Genomic DNA, 17539 nt, shown 5'->3' with positions numbered 1-17539 from the left:
AAGACCGAAGGGAGCGTAGGGTGACTCGATCTATGGCTAGAGACCTTAACAAAGCCCCTCTCATTTAGCGCACCTTTTCCACCCCATTTCGCCCCTAGTGTGGCTGCCAATGGTGGCATTAACTGAAAACATTAGGGCAAAAAACTAAAGTAGAGGCAACAAACTATGGACATTAGAACACAAAAGTCAATCAATAGGCGATGAGTAACTACGAGCTCTATCCAAGGGAGAGCAAGCAACGAGCCGGATAATTGAAGGATTAAGGAATGAGAGGAAGAAGAAATAAAGAAATGATCAACATAAATTTAATTTTACTGAGAAAAGGTTATTTGAATTTTTTTTAAAAACTCTATCCTTGAAAAAATAAGGATTTCTAGATAGTCTTCCCAATTATTGGCGGAATTATTTCCATTGAGAATAGCTTGAATTATTTTTATTTTTATTTTTAACTACCTATTGTAAATTAGAAAAATTAAATTAGATAATTTAAATTGGTACTTTAATTAATTGTTGTAAGTTATGTAATTACCTAATTAATTAAATTACTTAATCAATAATAATTTAATTACCTTTGGACTACTGTAAATTAACTAATTAAATTGGTTATTTGATTAGTTAATTAGTAATTTACTTGGTTAATTAGTTAATTACATAATCCATAATTAAAATTTCTCTTAATTATTGGTTATTAATTTGGTTATTTATTTACTTAACTAGATAATTAGTAATTTAATTGGTTGATTACTAATAGCATTAGTTTGCATGTACCTAATTAAGTAAATTAAAAAAAATTATTCATTGTAAATTATCTAATTTTTTAAATTAATTAATCCGTCAACTAATTAATTAGATATTTATGTAATTAACATATAATTACTTTATAAGTTAATAAATCTAGTACTTAGTTAATTTCTTAATTACATTAATTAATTATGTACATGCTTAAATGCCAAAAAAATTAAATCTTTAATTTTCGTATCCATCAACAAAATTAGTAGAAATTTATTATTGCCTGGAAAACATTCGTCAACTTCAGTTTATAAAAGTGTTCGTAAGTCATGGTGGTAAAATTATTACCGACAAAAAATAGTTTTGTATCGCAAAAGATGTTTCCTAGTGATGGTGAGAAAATTGGCAGGATTTTTATTGTCGACGAATTTCTTTTTCCGTTATACATTTATTAGTAAAATTATTTTTCACCATATGTTGTTTTTGTTGGCAAAAATAGTTTAACTTCTAATTATTTTTTAAAAGTATTAACTAATTTTATTAACTATTATAAGAGTAAAATTAAATTATAGTAATAGCATCAGCTAAATAATATCTATAGCAGTTTTAAATCTTTAAAAAATTAAATCCAGTTCCATCCCTACTCAATGCTCTAGAAGCAGTTCTAGAAATAATGCGGTGGATCACATCCTTCAAGCTTTCTTCTAAAAGCTCAAAGGTTCGAGAACACGATCGAAAGTAGTTCCTTTACTTTTCCTAAAGCTTACTCAAAAGTTTCTTTTAGAGTTCGATTGATCAAACCAAAGGTAGTCTCTCTATGAACAATTGAGGAGATTGAAATGTCGTTTACCTCTAGTCATAGTGATCAAATCCGTAAGAATAGAGATCAGTTCGTCTATTCAGAGGTTTATCGGTGGTGGAAAGTTACAAACCCTATACTAGACAAGATCTATAAAACTTAAACACCTTATTTTTTTCATCAAAAGAGGAGAAATCTTAACTGATGGGCAGTTACAATTATTGTTTACATATAAGCTAAACTTAAAAACTCCTAAAAGAAAAATCAAACTTTAAATGTGTCCAACGAGACAATCCATAAAGTGTCTGGACATGCTTGCGTGCTTGAGTTGATTTACATTCATGACCAGTTCAATCAAATATTTATTGTTCTCTTCATGCTATAAGTAAGAGTATTCTTACTGGAACTCTCGTTTTTCAACAAATCCCAATTCCAATGGATTTAACAGCAAAGTGACGCACATAATACGTAAGGCTGTCACAAAGAAGATAACGATGGGAGTGAGTCTGGGCAAACATAAACCACCTTGTTCTTCTTTAAAGAAAACTACAGGCTCCTTGTCCTGGATCGATTAAAAGTATGTTCAGCCTGTTAGTGGAGGGAATATCAACCACTTCAAGGAAGAAAAAAATTACCCATAAACATCCCACTAGAGACGAGAAGAATCCACTTTATGTCGAGTTGATTAGAATAGTTAAGACGTGCAACCCTTCACTTTTGATCACAAAACGACGAAGTTAAAGTAAGATTATCACTTCTTATCAGATATCAGGACTTTCCTTTGAAGCTTTCTGCTTTATATACTGTGAGAGAGTGGGAACTGGAAAGCATTGTGAATGTTCTCTCTCTGTTTAATTACCTCGTTTAGCTCTTTCTGAATTTTGAAGCTACCAAGTTTCAGAGAGAGAGAGAGAGAGAGGTAGGTGGACAAACACTATCCAACAATGAGTCCCTCTCCATCTCCAACCACCCTCTGGAAGCCAGACAAATTTGATATATGTAAGCAAAAATGGTGCTACTGGGCTTCTTTCTCCTTAAAAAGAAGAAAATAAATGATTTCTTTCATTTCAAAGTTCATTGTAACTAAAACTAGAAAGAGATCTTTAAATGATTTGTTGTTACATGAACTAGACCTCATGTTTCATTTCAAAGCTTTCAATTGTTTCCTATTGGAATTATAAGGTACTCATCTTGTTATCCCCTTAAGCTTGTCGTGGGACAAGATGAATTAGACCATTTTCTTTTCTTTTCCATGACATTCCAAACAGACCCTTAGACCTTGTATAAACACCAGATAATTTTCCTGTTTACATCTTTTTCCTATGGTCTTTAAATCACTTAAATCAACTAGAAATGACCCATAAATGTACATGCACATAACAAATCTTATTGTAATACCACATTGAAAGTAGTCCTACCATATAAATGTTTGTACAAGATGTTATGACTCGGAGCTGAGAACAATTGAATAAACCCAGTACTTCAAAGGGTTCATTTTGACCTCATATTTTATATACTTAGACTTTGCTACGCATCAATGATTCTACCAAATAATAGAGTAAAGAGAAGCCGGCGAAGAAGAAAGGTCTCAAATAGTCTGGCAGGTCACATCGTATTTCTGAGACTATTTTTTGGCTTCCGATCTCCATTGCTGTCACAGGGACTTCTGGTTGGTTCTGGTCCCTCAACTGTTCCTTTTCTTGGCGATTACGGAGAGTTGACGTTCCAATTCAGTATTTGACAGTAACTGAAAGGGCGAAATGGGAAGAGAAAAACTACAAATCTGGTTATCTGAAACTGACTGAAAGATTTCTTCAGAGCTGGGTTCTTCAAAGTTTTAAACGTCGTCTAGAAGACCCTTTTCTTCCTAAATGAGGGAATCTCTGATCTCGTCAGCGTAGGATTACTTTAATAAAAGAGCATTCTTTCACCATTTTAGTTTTTAGTGACGGCTTAAACTGACTTGTATTAGCCTATTTAAAAACCATCTCTCGCTAATTAAATAACTGAAATTGAAGGAGAGTCTCCTGACCCAGATCATGATAAATATTGTTCTTTGGCTATTTGATTCTTAATCCATTTAATGGGCGCCAAGTTCTGGAGGTTCTGAACAGGGGTCCCAAGCCTGACTTCAACATGATAAGTTCTCCACTTCACCTGCCCTTCTTGCCAAATCCGCACGTTTCCAATTTTCAGGTTCCCATAAATAAATTCCTTCAAATTGGAAAACGGGACAAAAATTACAGAGGAAACTATCCTCAGATTGGGCTTCGATCGACAGCAGAATCACGAGCTTTTTCATCAAAAGCGCCGTCCTCGACCCTCGCCCAGAACCCTCCAAAAAGGAACCCACGTTACCCGGAGACGCTCTCTCTCTACCCTTTTTCTCTTCTAGAAGACGCACCGCAAATCAATCACCCCAATTCCGCACAAAAAATCTCTCCTTCTCTGTTTTTTTCTCCCTCTTCATATTCTTCTTCTCGGGGGAGCTTTATAATGGTGGTCACCTCGGCTTTACTGGAAGGAAGATCGTTTTGGAACCAGAGCAAGCAGCAAGCAATGGAGTTTGTAGAGTCGGACGCCGACGAGGCGCTCTCACTTTGTGATCTTCCCATTAAAGACGGCGGGAGCGAGGACCGGCGAGAACCGTCTCCGGACAAAGACATGTTCGAGTTCTTTAGCGATGTCAGCGCGGAGATGTGCGCCGCGGAGGATGTTTTTCTTCGTGGAACCATTGTGCCGAACAGTTACAGAGCGCCTTCAAAGGAGGAGAAGAAGAACACTAACCACGCCTCCAAGCGGGGCTCTTCCACCCATCAGCGCTCTTATTCCTTAGACACTTTGTTCCAGGAACCCAGGAGCGGTTCCCACCGTAATTACCGAAAGCTCCAAAGGGCCTCCAGCGCGGAGTCGCCCAAGGTCGGAAGCGGGAAATGTTTGAGAGTTTCCTCCAGTAGGCGACACAAGTGGCATTTGCTGACATTCGGCTTGATCAGACCACCTGCGGAGATGGAAATGGAGGACATTCGTAATCGGCAGAGACGCCTGAACCCGTCACCCTTGTTCCCGTCTGGGGACCCTGGTTCCGTCGCCGGAGGCCGGGAAGAAGGTAACAAGAATTCATGGAGATTACTCAGGGCGCTCAGCTGCAAAGGCCAGGAAGCCATTGCCGTGGCGTGAAGGAGAGAGAAGCGAGTTCCAAATTCCAATTGGTCAATTTTGGGCTTCGGACGTGATGGCGCCTTCTGGAGGAGACGAGGATACTTTGGTCAGAAAAAAATGTGGGATTTTTTTGGTACCGAAAGGAATGGTTTTGGAGGAAACCAGGAAGGTGGCAGAAGGGTAGTAAAAATAATCACGAGAAGGCCGATGATTCTCATGAAAGCCATTTATTGTGGGCAATGTGACTATGAAATTTCGCCAGTGTCGGTCATTTATCGCTCGTTGTTTACGATACCTACGAGAACGACATTTCACGGGTGACTGATGTATAGGGTGATCGAGACCGTCAATCTTTGTGGAAATTTTACTGCAGATGTTACTGCTTCAATTGAAGTTGAGTTCTTGATTCCTGTAATGAACTGCAAATAATGTCAAAAATCATTTTCTGTAACCGAGTCTACTTGTACAAAAAAAATTGGAACATAACCGACGAAATTCAATGAAGATTTGTGAACTGATAAAGCTAGTTTTGTGCAAGAATCTGGATTAATTTCTGAGATTTCCTGACTCATGTCTCAAACAGATTAGAGCAAACCATTACTGTCGATCCTGATTCTTTCTTGGTCATGGACTTGGGAATCTCCCATGGGTTTTCTGAACTCTTCAATCTTTCCAATCAATAGTTAAAATAGTTCTGTGAAAAGATATGAACTGGTCAGAATGAAGCCACATAGCAGAAGCAGAGAAATCTCTCGGAAAAATTATATTAAATATGACATTGTACAAGAGAATTAATTGAATCTAAAGAAGAGAACGATCAGTCAACATTTACTCTGGGCAAGTATCCTGCCCACTTCAGTTCCCTGTAGAGACCTTTAAGCAAGCAATAAATCTCATCTTCTTCACAATGAGATTTATTATGAGCAACAAAGACATGTACTCTACTGTTCACCTCAATCCAACTGCACCCTGGCTGCCTTTTCAGCCCTCTGGTTTTCATCTTCAACCTCCATTAATGAACTTCACAGCTTCATCAAGCCGCCCTGCCCTCCCCACATAGATCAACAAAACAAGCAAAGCGTCTTCTCTTGTTTCAATGGAGTAATTTTGCACTAACTCATCAAAGAACTTGAGTCCTTCATTGACCTTGCCAGAGTGACTACAAGCTGTTAGCAAAGCCACATAAGTTACATCATCTGGTTTGAACCCACTCTCCTGCATTTCTTCGAGCAGCCGAATCGCTTCTCTTCCGTTACCGTAACGAGCATAGGCTGCAACCATCGCATTCCAGCGGCAATTATCTCTCCACATTTGGAGTACATATTAAAGCTGATTCAACAAATGCACAAAGTTGGAAATTTGTTTTGTTTATTATCTGATGAATTTGCTTTCCTTCAATAATACCCGCTAAGCTGCTACAAGCACCCAACACACTCACAAAAGTAGCTTGATTAGGCTTGATTCCATCACTCTGCATCCTCGAGAAGAGCTCTATCGCTTTCTCACACAGCCCGTCTTGTGCATAACCCATGATAATAGCAGTCCATGAAACCACATTTCTTTCAGGCATTTCATCGAATAACTTCTGAGCCCTTGCCATATCTCCATTTTGAATAAATCCCGTGATCATGGTATTCCATGATGGCAGATCCCTTTCAGGCATTCTTTCGAATATGTACAATGCTTCACCGAGCCTCATATTTTTGAATATAACCAGTGACCATTGCGTTCCAAGACTGTCTACATTTTTTTCAGGCATTCTATCGAAAACCTTTCTAGCTTCATATATCCTACCATTCTGAGCAAGACCAGCCACCATTGCTGTCCATGAAATAACATCTCTCTCGGGCATTCAATCTCTGTTTCCTGTAGACAGTCTTGCCGGTAATTTAGATGAACGAAAATTGCAGAGAGTGCTGAAACAGCGGTTGGCATCTCCATTAGGAAGACCTGAATCAGAGCACCTAAGAATCGCAGGAAGATTCAAAATCCGAAGAGGAGATAGAGAATGATGTCCGGGGAAACTTCTGCAACAGAGTAACCAGATTCTCAAGCGAAACTGGGTTACCATCTCAAGCAAGCCATTTCTTGACACCGAATTCAAATCTGCACGAAAGGTTCAGCGGTCACCGCGCTGAGGCCCGCAGTATGGCACAGCTCGACACTCCGTGGTCCCAGCATTTACTCGATTCGACAACAAACATCTATTTTAATAGTTTTATAACGAAGAAGAAGTTTATGAGAAAGGAATTTTTCAAAATTGACACCGAATAAACCTGACCCTGTAACTCAATTGAAATTGGTTTGCAATTTGTCGACTGGTTGGTAATAGCCAATGAGGGTTTCAAAATTCAGCATCAAACCTTGTATTAGGTGGTGGTAAATCCATAGCTCATCAGTGAATGAGGCTGGCTTACCCAATGTCAACAAGACAGACTCCTTTCACCTTCGAAATCCACGACAATGTGACCAATAACAAAAGATTTTTTACAGTGAGTGAAACACAGCACAAGCCAGATACGCAGATGGGAAAAACTTGCCATCCAAATCTAAGAAACATCTGCAAGTTCAATAAGTACTAGCTATTTCTGCTGATCAAGCCACAACATCAATGGTATTACTCATCGTTACCTCCATATTTTGATTCTTCAGACGTCGGGCAATGTTGATGGAAATTTTCTTTCCACCAAGAGACCTCCATTTCTTTCTCAGAAAGCTTGCTCTGGGTTCGTTCCAGAGCAAACTCCAGCTCCTCAGTGTGCTCTTCTTGTCTGGTTTGAAGAAGCTCAAACAATTTTCTCTCGAGTTCATAAGGACAGACACTATAAACATCTCCACAATGATTATCCTCTTCTCCAAAGCTCTCACTAAGATTTTCAGCTGCAGCAGAAGTCTCAGCTACCTGCAACTGTTTTCTTTTTTACTTAGAATTCAGGAATTTGGATTGTGCAGTTGTATAACAATGAAATATTAACTGCCTTCGTTATAAAACAGATTTATGAAAAAAAGAAACTCAGAAATTTGGACTGTGCTGTTTTATAACAATGAAAAAACTAAGGATGAAAATGCATGATACAACTATGTCCATAGCCCAAAACATGTCTTTAGGATGATACTGAGTCAAACTAACATTTCTCATTAAAGAAAACAATAAGATACATATGGATTGAAAAAGAAAAACACGGAAAGATTGTACCATCAGCCTCTCTTAACTAGCCACTTAGCAACCTTAACTGCCCCCAACTTTTTTCCCCCAAAAACTCTATTTGCAAGAATATACTTCATTCTGTTTACAACAATGTCATTACCTTCATTTTATCATTAAAAAATAAGAAAAATAAGAAACAACCTAACATAAATTTCCTAAAGGACCAAGAATGGCACACTGAGACCATGAAAACTATTACGAAACACTGAAGTTCCATACCAGCAACCTCAAGTTGATGATTATAGCCATTGACTGTTGCAGTAAGTGATCCCAGAAATTGAGTTTCATTACTATGAAATATAAGGTAAGAATATACAATGGCAGCACATAGCAACACTACTGATTCCACCTTATTTTGGTCTTACAGTTGAGGAAACTATGGTTGATGTAAGAATCTTTTCAGATGTCTCCCTTATTAGAAACTTTTCCATTTAACTATCAGTTCAAATTTGGAAATTTCAGGAGTTAGGCTCAAGCAAGAACATGAAAGTTTTTTACCACTCCTGCCATGCCACCATCTAGTGATGTATTAGTATGATTCAAAAAGAAATCTCTACCTCATAAGGAATTTAAACAATCTTAAGATAAGCATAGTCCCTGTTTCCAGCATACATGCATAAACAAATATGTAAATCTCTGCATGCAGGAAATTTTTGGCCAAAATAGCAGTTATAGATTCCTCTGTAATATTGTAAATCAAATGGTGTTAAATAGATAGATTTCAATTGAATTAATCAAATACTGCATGGATATTTACCAAATAAGGCCATTCATATTCAATGTATTTGGCACAATAATCTGAACTCGAGACATCTAGCCAAATCCTAGTACACTATGAGTGTAGTTTTGTTTCTCTTGGTCCTAAAACTTTCACATAGACATATATCAAAGCATAATCATGATCCTGTAGTTTAAAAGCTTCTTCATGAAAATAATCAACTTCATAAGAATAAACAGAATATAAAACATTAAATGATAGTTCAAATAAAAACAAGAAATGCCACTAAGAACTTTAGGATGCAAAAGAAATATCAATTTGTACCTCGATGCACTGTTGACTAGGAATTGCTGTACTTTCACTCTCCAAGTTCAGCTGAAGAAATTCTAACTCAGTTTCAAGTTCAGCTTCCAGCTGATTGATTTCATGAAGTCTTGTGCTGTCTGATGTTGAATCAAGCTTCGAAAGCTGATCATATTGTATATTAGAATCAAAAGCAACAAAAGAATGAGGTTGGGGCTTTCTGGAGCAAGCAGAAACATCCCTCTTCCTCATTTCATTTTTAATATCTTTAAGCAGAATTTCCATTTGTCTTTGCAACTCCACCATCTTATTATATTCACTTCTGTAGCTTAGAAGGAAAGCAAGACCAACTCCAAAACCAAAACCGAATAATGGATCCCCTGGAAAACCTGGAAATGGAAAAGTTACATGTGAGACCAAAAAGAGCAGTATTTTGAATAAGACATTAAAAGCAATATTTTAGAAATTAAAAAGTCTTGAAATGATTTGGCTGGCTAAAACATTTGGCTACGATCTGAGTCTAGAATAAACAAGGAGGCCAGTTCCTGCCATTGATTCTTACCATCTAAAAGGAGCACCTTCGTTGTAGAGTAACCAGTACCCATTTATGATTATCAACCACATTCCCTGAAGGATCTACATATATGAATTCTCATATAGGAAAAGCGTGTTTGCAAATGCTTTATACAAATCCTATTAAGATGAGATCCAAATAAAAAAAAATACAGGAAGATGCACAGAAAACATTCTCGACAATATGCAGACAATAATTCCAAACAAGGAAGAGAGGCAGCCTGATCGATGAATAACCATAATTTCTAGTTAGCGTTTGGATACCCAACGGATTCTAGTGGAACTTTTTAAAAAGAAAATGATCTAATAAAGTGATGAATCAAGAAACAAATAAAGAAATTAAAGAAAAATGAAAATAAGGAACAAAATATTCACCTGGTGGCATAAGCGTCTGTGTCGACTTTGAACAGGAGGAAGTACTATTCTGAAAACTATTCTTCTCGTCAAAGTTCTTCAAAATGGGTCCAGTTCTTTCATCGGTGTCCACTGCAGATAACATCAGAATTTCTTCTGTTCTATGGACTGCAACTGAAAGAGGGTCATCAGCCGACTCTGCTTTCTTGCTGAAATTAGGCCTTGGCAACTTCACACATTTAACCTTCTTCAACCTCCTCTTATCTTGCTCATTTCTCTTCAATCTCAAATCTAGCTCGTCGTTCTCTGGGACCACCCTCGTTAGAGAAGCCACGACGGAGGTTCTCTTGTCGCCACTCGACTCCACTACAGACTCTTCAGTACCATCTCCCTCATTCCTGCTCAATGTAACAGTGGATGCCAACCTACTCTGCAGTGTAGCTGATTCCCTCGACCGTCTGATTGATGAGAACCACTTCGAGATCATTGACCTCGGTGAAGAAGGCAAAATTGAAGAGTTTTTACCTCTTTCTTCTCTGTCATTGGACGACTCTTTCAGAATGTCCACTAATCTCGTCTTCTTCATCCCCACGTTCCCGCTTGTCACTGCTTCCATCTGCAACAGGAAACGCGTCTCCCCACCACCCTAGGACCTCTCCACTGTTTTAGTTTTTCAGAACTTCCAAAAGTTGGACGAGGTTTTTCTCTTGCTTCTTCATAACAAGCTCGAGAACATTTCTAAAAATCAAACTTGTACAAATACAAAAGAAGAAGCTTAAGATATCCAGATGTCAAAATCAATCACTAGTGCTTAGGAGTGCGAACTTCTTCTTTTTCTTTTTTCTCAAAAAGACCACAGTGACCGGCCAAGAGCCACTTCGTCACCTAATGTTGCAGTCAAGAAGAGGAGATAATCAGCCCAAAGTAGCAACTCGCTACGTTTAAAGAACAAATATGAGGAAATCGATAACTGAGGATAAAACCAACTGTCAGCATTTACTGAGAAAATCGAATCGTCGGAGATCAGATTACGCTGGTTCCCATTCGCAGCCTCAAAACAGGTGCTAGATCACGAGAAATTTAAATGCGCGGACTTCCCACTGAGCATTTGAATGGCAGGAACGGGAATCTGGTAATCCCTTTCTTCCCTGACACTTCTTGCACGACATGGAAGTCTGGTCAGACATGTCTGTGTGAAGCCGGACCAACTAGTTGACGGTAAACCTCAACCATCTCGCTTTTCTAGGAGGACCCAGGTCACCAAGTTTGGTCCCATTAATTTTCTTTGTTTTCCAAGTCGCAATTGATTCGGGAGAAATCAATTGCGAGTTGCAAGAAGAGTTGCGTTTTACTGTGATTACACTAGTTTCAGAGTGAACCTCCTCGATAATGAAAACGAAAGCATCATTCCCACAATTAACCTTCGACGCGGAAACACCTGGAGAAATATTTTAAGGAGCATTTTTCAAAAAAATAAGAAATATTTTAGGGGTAATTTCGCAAACCTCAGAAGAAGAGTTGCGTTCTCCTCCATGACAGGGCAATAATAGTTCCCTTTCCATGGAAGGTTTTTCAAATTGCCACGAGGCACTTTTTATTAGTTTATTGCTGTACTCTGATGGATGGTTCAATCCTCTAATCCGGATTCAATAAATAAAAGACGTATTTACTGAAATTAAAAATCCAAAACTGAACTCGCCGACTTCCAAGGAGAAGAAGAACGGGCGGACCTCTTGGCATTTTTTCATTTCTGTCTGTTTCCCATCACTGTAATCAAATTGCCCACCTATTGCTTCTTACATAACAGATTGCTTACGAAAACAAATATATAACGAAGGATTATCGTAAAGCTAAAACAAGGATTTGCGTGTGCTATTTCAGCAAATTCTGAAAGAGTTCTACAGAAGCTGAATAAAAGAGCGTAGAAGTTCATCATCAAATTCATGAAGAAAAAAAAAGGATTATGAATGGTACCTCTTCGGTTCTTGTTTTTTAATACCTTTTCCCGGCGGGCAAAGGATGCTTTGCTGTTTGCAGAGACACGCCTTGGGCAAAACTTCGAGGCGCGAGATACAGGGATCAATGAGAATGAAAAGACCGAGAGAAGAATGAATGATTCGATCCTATTTTAAATTGGGCACATTATTGCTGTGATGACATCTGAGTGATATTTAGCATCTGACAGCTTCCAAGAAACAAGCCCCAAATCCCGCTACCAACAACACTCGCGTGAAAATCAGGTCCAGCAATAAAATTTTCAAATATAATTTTATACCTGCAAAAATACTATCACTTGCTAACCCTCATTTGGTTCATTGATTATACTTTTAAATATTAACTAGAATTATTGAAGAATTATTTTATACTGCTTTTTTAATAAATATTTAATATTCAACCACCGTCGGCTCTAATTTGAGCCATCAAAGCTCACAGTGGCGCGAGTCCGAAACATCTTACCCAACCAATTTGGTATCGGTGACTTTTAATGAGTCGCTGACACGTGTTATTTGCGGTTGTGCAACTTACTATGCTCGTCAAACCTAGTTGAAAGCGGCGTCTTCTTTCCACAGCTGCCGTTATGTCTCCCGTCTCAAGAGGGTCTAGCACAAAAGGGCAAACCTAACGCCGTCAAGTTACGGCTGAAAACTCCTGGACCTGGTCAACACCAGTCAAACAGGAAATCTCCCCTCCTTTTAAAACATCATACTCTCTGCCTTCCCTCTTCTCCGCCTTCTCCGGCGCACTGGATTGATAACCGAGAACAGGTAGCTGCCGAAACCGGTCCGGACCGGGTCGAAGCCGGTTCTTGACGTCCTCGGTGGCGGGGCTTCGATGGCGGATGACGGCGACTTGAAGGATACGAAACAGGACGAGGAACAGATGGAGGAGAGAGATGGAGGACAAGGACTGGCGGTGAAGTATAATTCGGAGCGTCGGAAGGCTGTAGCGCCGGTTGCTGTTCCAGATCCTTGTCAGTTTGATGACACCTGTGCTCGGACCTCAGGTTCCGAAAATCAAACCCTAGTACCTGGTAATGATGGGGACGATTGCCGGTCGTTTTCGGAGCTTCTCGCCGGCGCCATGGCTTCGCCGACGGCTGCTTCCACTACTGAAGTCGAAATTAAATCGGTTCCTGTTTTGTCTCTCGCCGTCGACGCGCTGAGGTTTGCGGTGGTCTCTCCTCAGGGTCTGGTCGGCGTGTCAACGTCACCAGGGTTTCAGGTTTGTCACGAATTGGGGTGGTGTGGTATTACTTGAAGCTTGTTCATATTGTTGTTTACCGACTTTGGCGTTCTTCTTCTTTTTTTTTTTTTTTTTTTTGTGTGTGTGTACTATTTGCTACTTGAATGTGACTGTGTAACTTTGACCCTTGGATCTTCTCTTAAAATATATATCTAATATATGGCAATATAGATAACTAGTCATCCTGGCGCTCTCGAGTATGAATATTACCCACTTTTTGAACTCGCTCGACCCAAGTTAGTAATTTATGGCTTCGATTTTTTTTTTCATGATCAGAGTTGTTTTATGAAACTCTAATGTTCCGTTGATTAGCATGGACTTTTTTTCGGTCGGTTAGGTGGTCTCGATTGTTCTTGTCGCATTCTTTTTGTTGAAATTGAACAAACAAGTGCATAGCCTGTACTAATTCACTTCTTTCGTCCATATTATTCTTTTTGCATGCATTTTCAATTGTAATTTGTTAATATGAATTATCTACCCATGTTTCCGAGCACATAAGACTATGGTACGGCTTTCTGTGTTGACCTTATAAGTCTGCTTGTTTTGAATGAACTCTGTTTGGTGTTTAGCATGTTTTTGGCTGCAGTTCTCGCTTGAAATTATTGTGGTGGATGAATTCTTATATTTGGCGGCTTGGTGCCATTATTTTGCTTTGTCAGGGAAAATTTGAAATGTCCCACCAGGAAGCCTTGGCAAGTGTCACAGCTCAGGCCGCTCAAGCTCAGGCAGGAGTACAACTTCAAGTTGGTTCCACTTCATCAGGCATTACATCAACCGAACCCATTTCACAGGCCTTGTCACTACTTAATCCTACTCCAATGCAGCAAAGACCCGCATTGCCAGTACAAGAGGATAATCCCTTAAAAGAAGAGAAAGAATCCAATGCATTATATCCTAAACCTGTACCTTCCACTGTTGTTAGGAAGAGACCCATAGGGGATGGTTATAATTGGCGTAAATATGGTCAGAAACAGGTGAAAGGCATTGACTGTTCCCGCAGCTATTACAAATGTACAACTCCTAGTTGCCCTGTCAAGAAGAAGGTGGAACGAAATTCAGTGGGCGATGTTACTGAAGTTATTTACAAGAGTCGACACAACCATGAGCCGCCACAAAAAGTTAGGTGTGCTAAGGATGGGGGTTTTATTCCTGGCGGACCTGAGTCTGCTGATCCTCCTGGAGAACCACCAGTACATTCCTCAAGTGATGGCGATGAAGAGCATAAGGACGAACGTGATCCAAAGCGGAGGCTAGTTATAAAAATGTTGATCCATGAGTGTAGTATAGAGGATTCTTATTAATATTCATAAGATGATGAAAATAATGATGCAAGTCTACCGTGCTGTTGACTAGATTATTTTCTATAATATTTTCTTCTGTATTTTAACATGTTAATTTGTGTGTCGAGCAGGATCAAGGATGCACCAAAGGTTATTGTCCAGACGTCAAGTGATCCTGGAACTCTGGATGATGGCTATAGGTGGCGGAAGTATGGTCAGAAAATGGTAAAGGGAAACCCCAATCCCAGGTAATCTACTTTGTCCTTTATTATGTGGATTTCGGTATGTGTCTCAGACAACATAGATAAGGGTGAGCAGTCAAATTTGTTTTATATTATTTGTTAAAAATATATTTCATATTATTTTAATTTTTTTCTAAATTGTTTTTCAATAATTATCATTTGATCGTATTGACCATATGTTGTGTTGATCTGCTAGATTAAGGCAATGATACACGGTTAAGCTTGTGCATATAGATTAGCTTGCTATCACTTATAAAGATGGAGAACAGTAAGCTTTCTAGAAAGAGGTCAAAAAAATGTTTGATGTACTTTCGTGATCATATTATGTGCACAATTCTTAGAGCGTAGTCAGTTAACAGATTGAGAGGTTAATCTTGGAATTCTCAATCATTTAATATCTATCTAATAGAGTAGATCATCTGTTTCCATCTGAACCGACTGAACTGCATGTCACTTTGGTGCCCTATCCCAATTTTGGCTAAACACTGGGAGCTCATACTGAACCATATTTCATGCCTTCATAATTTACATTTCTTCTTTTTTATTTTCACAGAAAGCATATCTATATACATTGGATTACCATATTAAACCAGACTTTTAACTGTAAAATGCTGCAGCCTTCCCCCTTGGCCGTGTCTACAACTACTGGACTGCAAGGTGACATTTTAAAATATTTAATATAGTTAGAGATACATGCTGTTAGCCAGGCACCTAGCTGTTCTCCTTGAAAAGTTAGGAAATAGGCAAATTTCATTTGTAGGTCACAACAAAATCGTTCTGGGTCTTTATAATGTAGCCTGGTGATTATTTGTAAGCAGTTAGATTTCTTTGTTCTAACAGTTACCACGTGCCTGTCTAAAACAATGCTTAATTCCTTAGTATTTGGCAATTGAAAACCTTGTATGATTCCTTGGTGAATGTCCAAAAATATAAATTCACACATCAATATTATTTCAAGAAAGGTTAGGGGTGTAGAAGTCGTAGGATCTTGCTTGGCAATTTGTCTTTTTTAACCAATGCCATTCTTTAAACATAAGGGGCTAAATAAGTTATAATTCCTTGTAGATCATGGTAGGGTGTACCTATCTCTAGTTACAATCCATTTATGTGTATGTTTTTTGACACTGACTGCCTTGGGGTGGCAGGATTAACCAATTCCCATTTGGAGTAGGCTGATCGACCCTGTTGACTCCTAACCTTGTTTGATGAACCTATATTGATTGTTATAGATGTTAGACCTACATATTGTTCTAGTTATATCTTGAACAATCTATATGTGGTGTAAAGTTGTATGGTGGTGGAAATCTGTAGCTTAAACAACAGCCGGTGATCTAAGTGATCAAATGGACCAGGTTGATGTTAAGTCAATATGTTGATCAGGGTTCAGCCATTGAAAAACAACAGGACTCAAGAAACAAAACCAATAGAATAACAATATTAACAGTCCTAAGCAAAGAAATTGACTAGTTTATCTGGAAATTAGGTCAGATTCGAGTAAGGCCATGTAGATGCAAACTGGTTTGTTTTCTGTTATGTTAAAGGACAGGCAACCTAGTCAGCAAAGCAAGGTTCAATAAGAGCCACGGACTGAGACTTGCTGGAGGATAATTGTCTTAACTGTTGTTGGAATGGTTTTGAGTTTTTTTTTTTTTTTTCATTATTAAAAAATGATTAAGTCAATCTCTTTTGGTTTTGGAAGTTTCCTATTTTCTTATAGTTATTTTGTTAGTAATTGCCTTGTTTCGTAATGGTGTCCTTTCAAGTTTACAATTTCCCTTTTTTAAATTTTTTTCTTTGTTCTTGGTATCTCTTGCTATAGAGTAAATAATATTTGAAAGGAGTTTGAGTTAATTGGTGGGTTGGGTTGGGTTGTAAGTCTCACTTGGTGATGGCCGTAGTGTCCATGTATAACCAGCACATTCCCTTATAACAGGGTTAAGTTTAGATTTATCAACTCATCTTTTACTTTTTGAGTTGTAAACAAAAGTATAAATTACTTCCTAACTCTTTAAGAGATGTTTAGGAGCTACTACAAATGCACATTTGTGGGGTGTCCTGTGCGTAAGCATGTGGAGAGGTCTTCAGGTGATGGACAGGCAGTCTTGGTGACTTACGAAGGCAAGCACAACCATGAAAAACCAACTCTGAAGAAGCTATGTGATACATCAGCCACTGCTCTTCTTCTTGCTGCTGCTGCTATCACTGGTCAACAGTTTGAAAAAAATGATACCAATTCCCAAGAAGATGATCGTTCAGCCTCCCCTCGGTGGCAACCAACTGTGGAAGGTGAAATGACTTCCGGAAAAGCAGCAGAACTAGGAGGTGAGAAGGCCTTGGAATCAGCTGAAACACTTCTGAGTATTGGTTTCACTACATCAGGCCCTTCAGAAAGCGATGAAGGAACCAAGAATTCAGGCATCATACGACGACCTTTATTTAACGAAAATCATGCAGCTGTTTCAGTCTGAAATCGAACCCGCAGGCTTGATGAATTTTGCTGTATTTATGTCTGTTATTTGTCATTACTTATGTTTGTAAGAAATCCTGCTCTTCCAGCTTTTTGTACATTCTCCTAAAGTGTATTTGCTTGCTTTCTTGTGGCATGCGGCAAGTTAGGATCTCTTTTATTTGTTCCTTCAGCAGAAGGAAATGGATATGAAAAGTTTTAATGAGAACGAAAAGAAATACTTGTGTCAAATTTGAACTTCCTCACTCTAGTTTACATCTTGTTAATGGTTGTTAGGGAAAGGCAAGCAAGCCCCTATCCTAGCAGCCATCCCAGTTGCTTTTTTGACGTTGCAGGGTTGGCATCCTGCTCCTATGAATGGGCTAGGAGAGCTATTTCAGCGTTCTGTTTGAAACTTTCGATGGAATTGTACTCAAATCAGCCACAGATGAAGTAAACGGACAGCAGACGAGTGCGTCATC

The 17539-nt window shown here is 38.7% G+C and overlaps 3 protein-coding genes and 1 pseudogene across 7 annotated transcripts; 2 read left to right on the top strand and 2 right to left on the bottom strand.

Moving 5' to 3' along the window:
- The first annotated feature begins 3688 nt into the window (after positions 1-3688).
- On the top strand, positions 3689-5212 carry LOC137950710 (uncharacterized). Its single transcript, XM_068797311.1, has one exon. The coding sequence runs from the start codon at positions 4025-4027 to the stop codon at positions 4706-4708; it is 684 nt and encodes a 227-aa protein (XP_068653412.1). The 5' UTR covers positions 3689-4024; the 3' UTR covers positions 4709-5212.
- A 264-nt stretch (positions 5213-5476) lies between these two features.
- LOC137950878 (pentatricopeptide repeat-containing protein At2g35030, mitochondrial-like) lies at positions 5477-6871 on the bottom strand (annotated as a pseudogene).
- A 97-nt stretch (positions 6872-6968) lies between these two features.
- Positions 6969-12038, bottom strand: LOC137949948 (uncharacterized). Of its 4 annotated transcripts, none has more exons than XM_068796220.1 (4): positions 11821-12036; positions 9868-10731; positions 8941-9308; positions 7009-7598 (listed from the first exon to the last, which is right to left on the bottom strand). In XM_068796220.1, the coding sequence occupies exons 2-4, from the start codon at positions 10460-10462 to the stop codon at positions 7308-7310; spliced, it is 1254 nt and encodes a 417-aa protein (XP_068652321.1). In that variant the 5' UTR covers positions 10463-10731; positions 11821-12036; the 3' UTR covers positions 7009-7307. The 4 variants fall into 4 exon arrangements, with proteins under 4 accessions (XP_068652324.1, XP_068652321.1, XP_068652322.1 ...); XM_068796221.1 differs by having other exon boundaries at positions 9868-11284; positions 11846-12036; XM_068796222.1 differs by having other exon boundaries at positions 11846-12036.
- Positions 12039-12560: 522 nt separating this feature from the next.
- LOC137950804 (probable WRKY transcription factor 4) lies at positions 12561-17309 on the top strand. 2 transcript variants are annotated; one of them, XM_068797429.1, is made up of 4 exons: positions 12561-13068; positions 13749-14353; positions 14501-14617; positions 16635-17309. In XM_068797429.1, the coding sequence occupies exons 1-4, from the start codon at positions 12679-12681 to the stop codon at positions 17077-17079; spliced, it is 1557 nt and encodes a 518-aa protein (XP_068653530.1). In that variant the 5' UTR covers positions 12561-12678; the 3' UTR covers positions 17080-17309. The 2 variants fall into 2 exon arrangements, with proteins under 2 accessions (XP_068653530.1, XP_068653531.1); XM_068797430.1 differs by having other exon boundaries at positions 12562-13068; positions 13749-14338.
- The last annotated feature ends 230 nt before the right edge of the window (positions 17310-17539 follow it).

The sequence above is a fragment of the Aristolochia californica genome, unplaced genomic scaffold (genome assembly GCF_029961685.1).
Source record: "Aristolochia californica isolate CCGP_79_NKW_82.1479 unplaced genomic scaffold, dmAriCali1.0.hap1 SCAF_14, whole genome shotgun sequence".
Taxonomy (NCBI): Eukaryota; Viridiplantae; Streptophyta; class Magnoliopsida; order Piperales; family Aristolochiaceae; genus Aristolochia; species Aristolochia californica.
The sequence above is the reverse complement of the archived record's forward strand: the minus strand, read 5'-3'. Positions and strand labels throughout refer to the sequence as shown.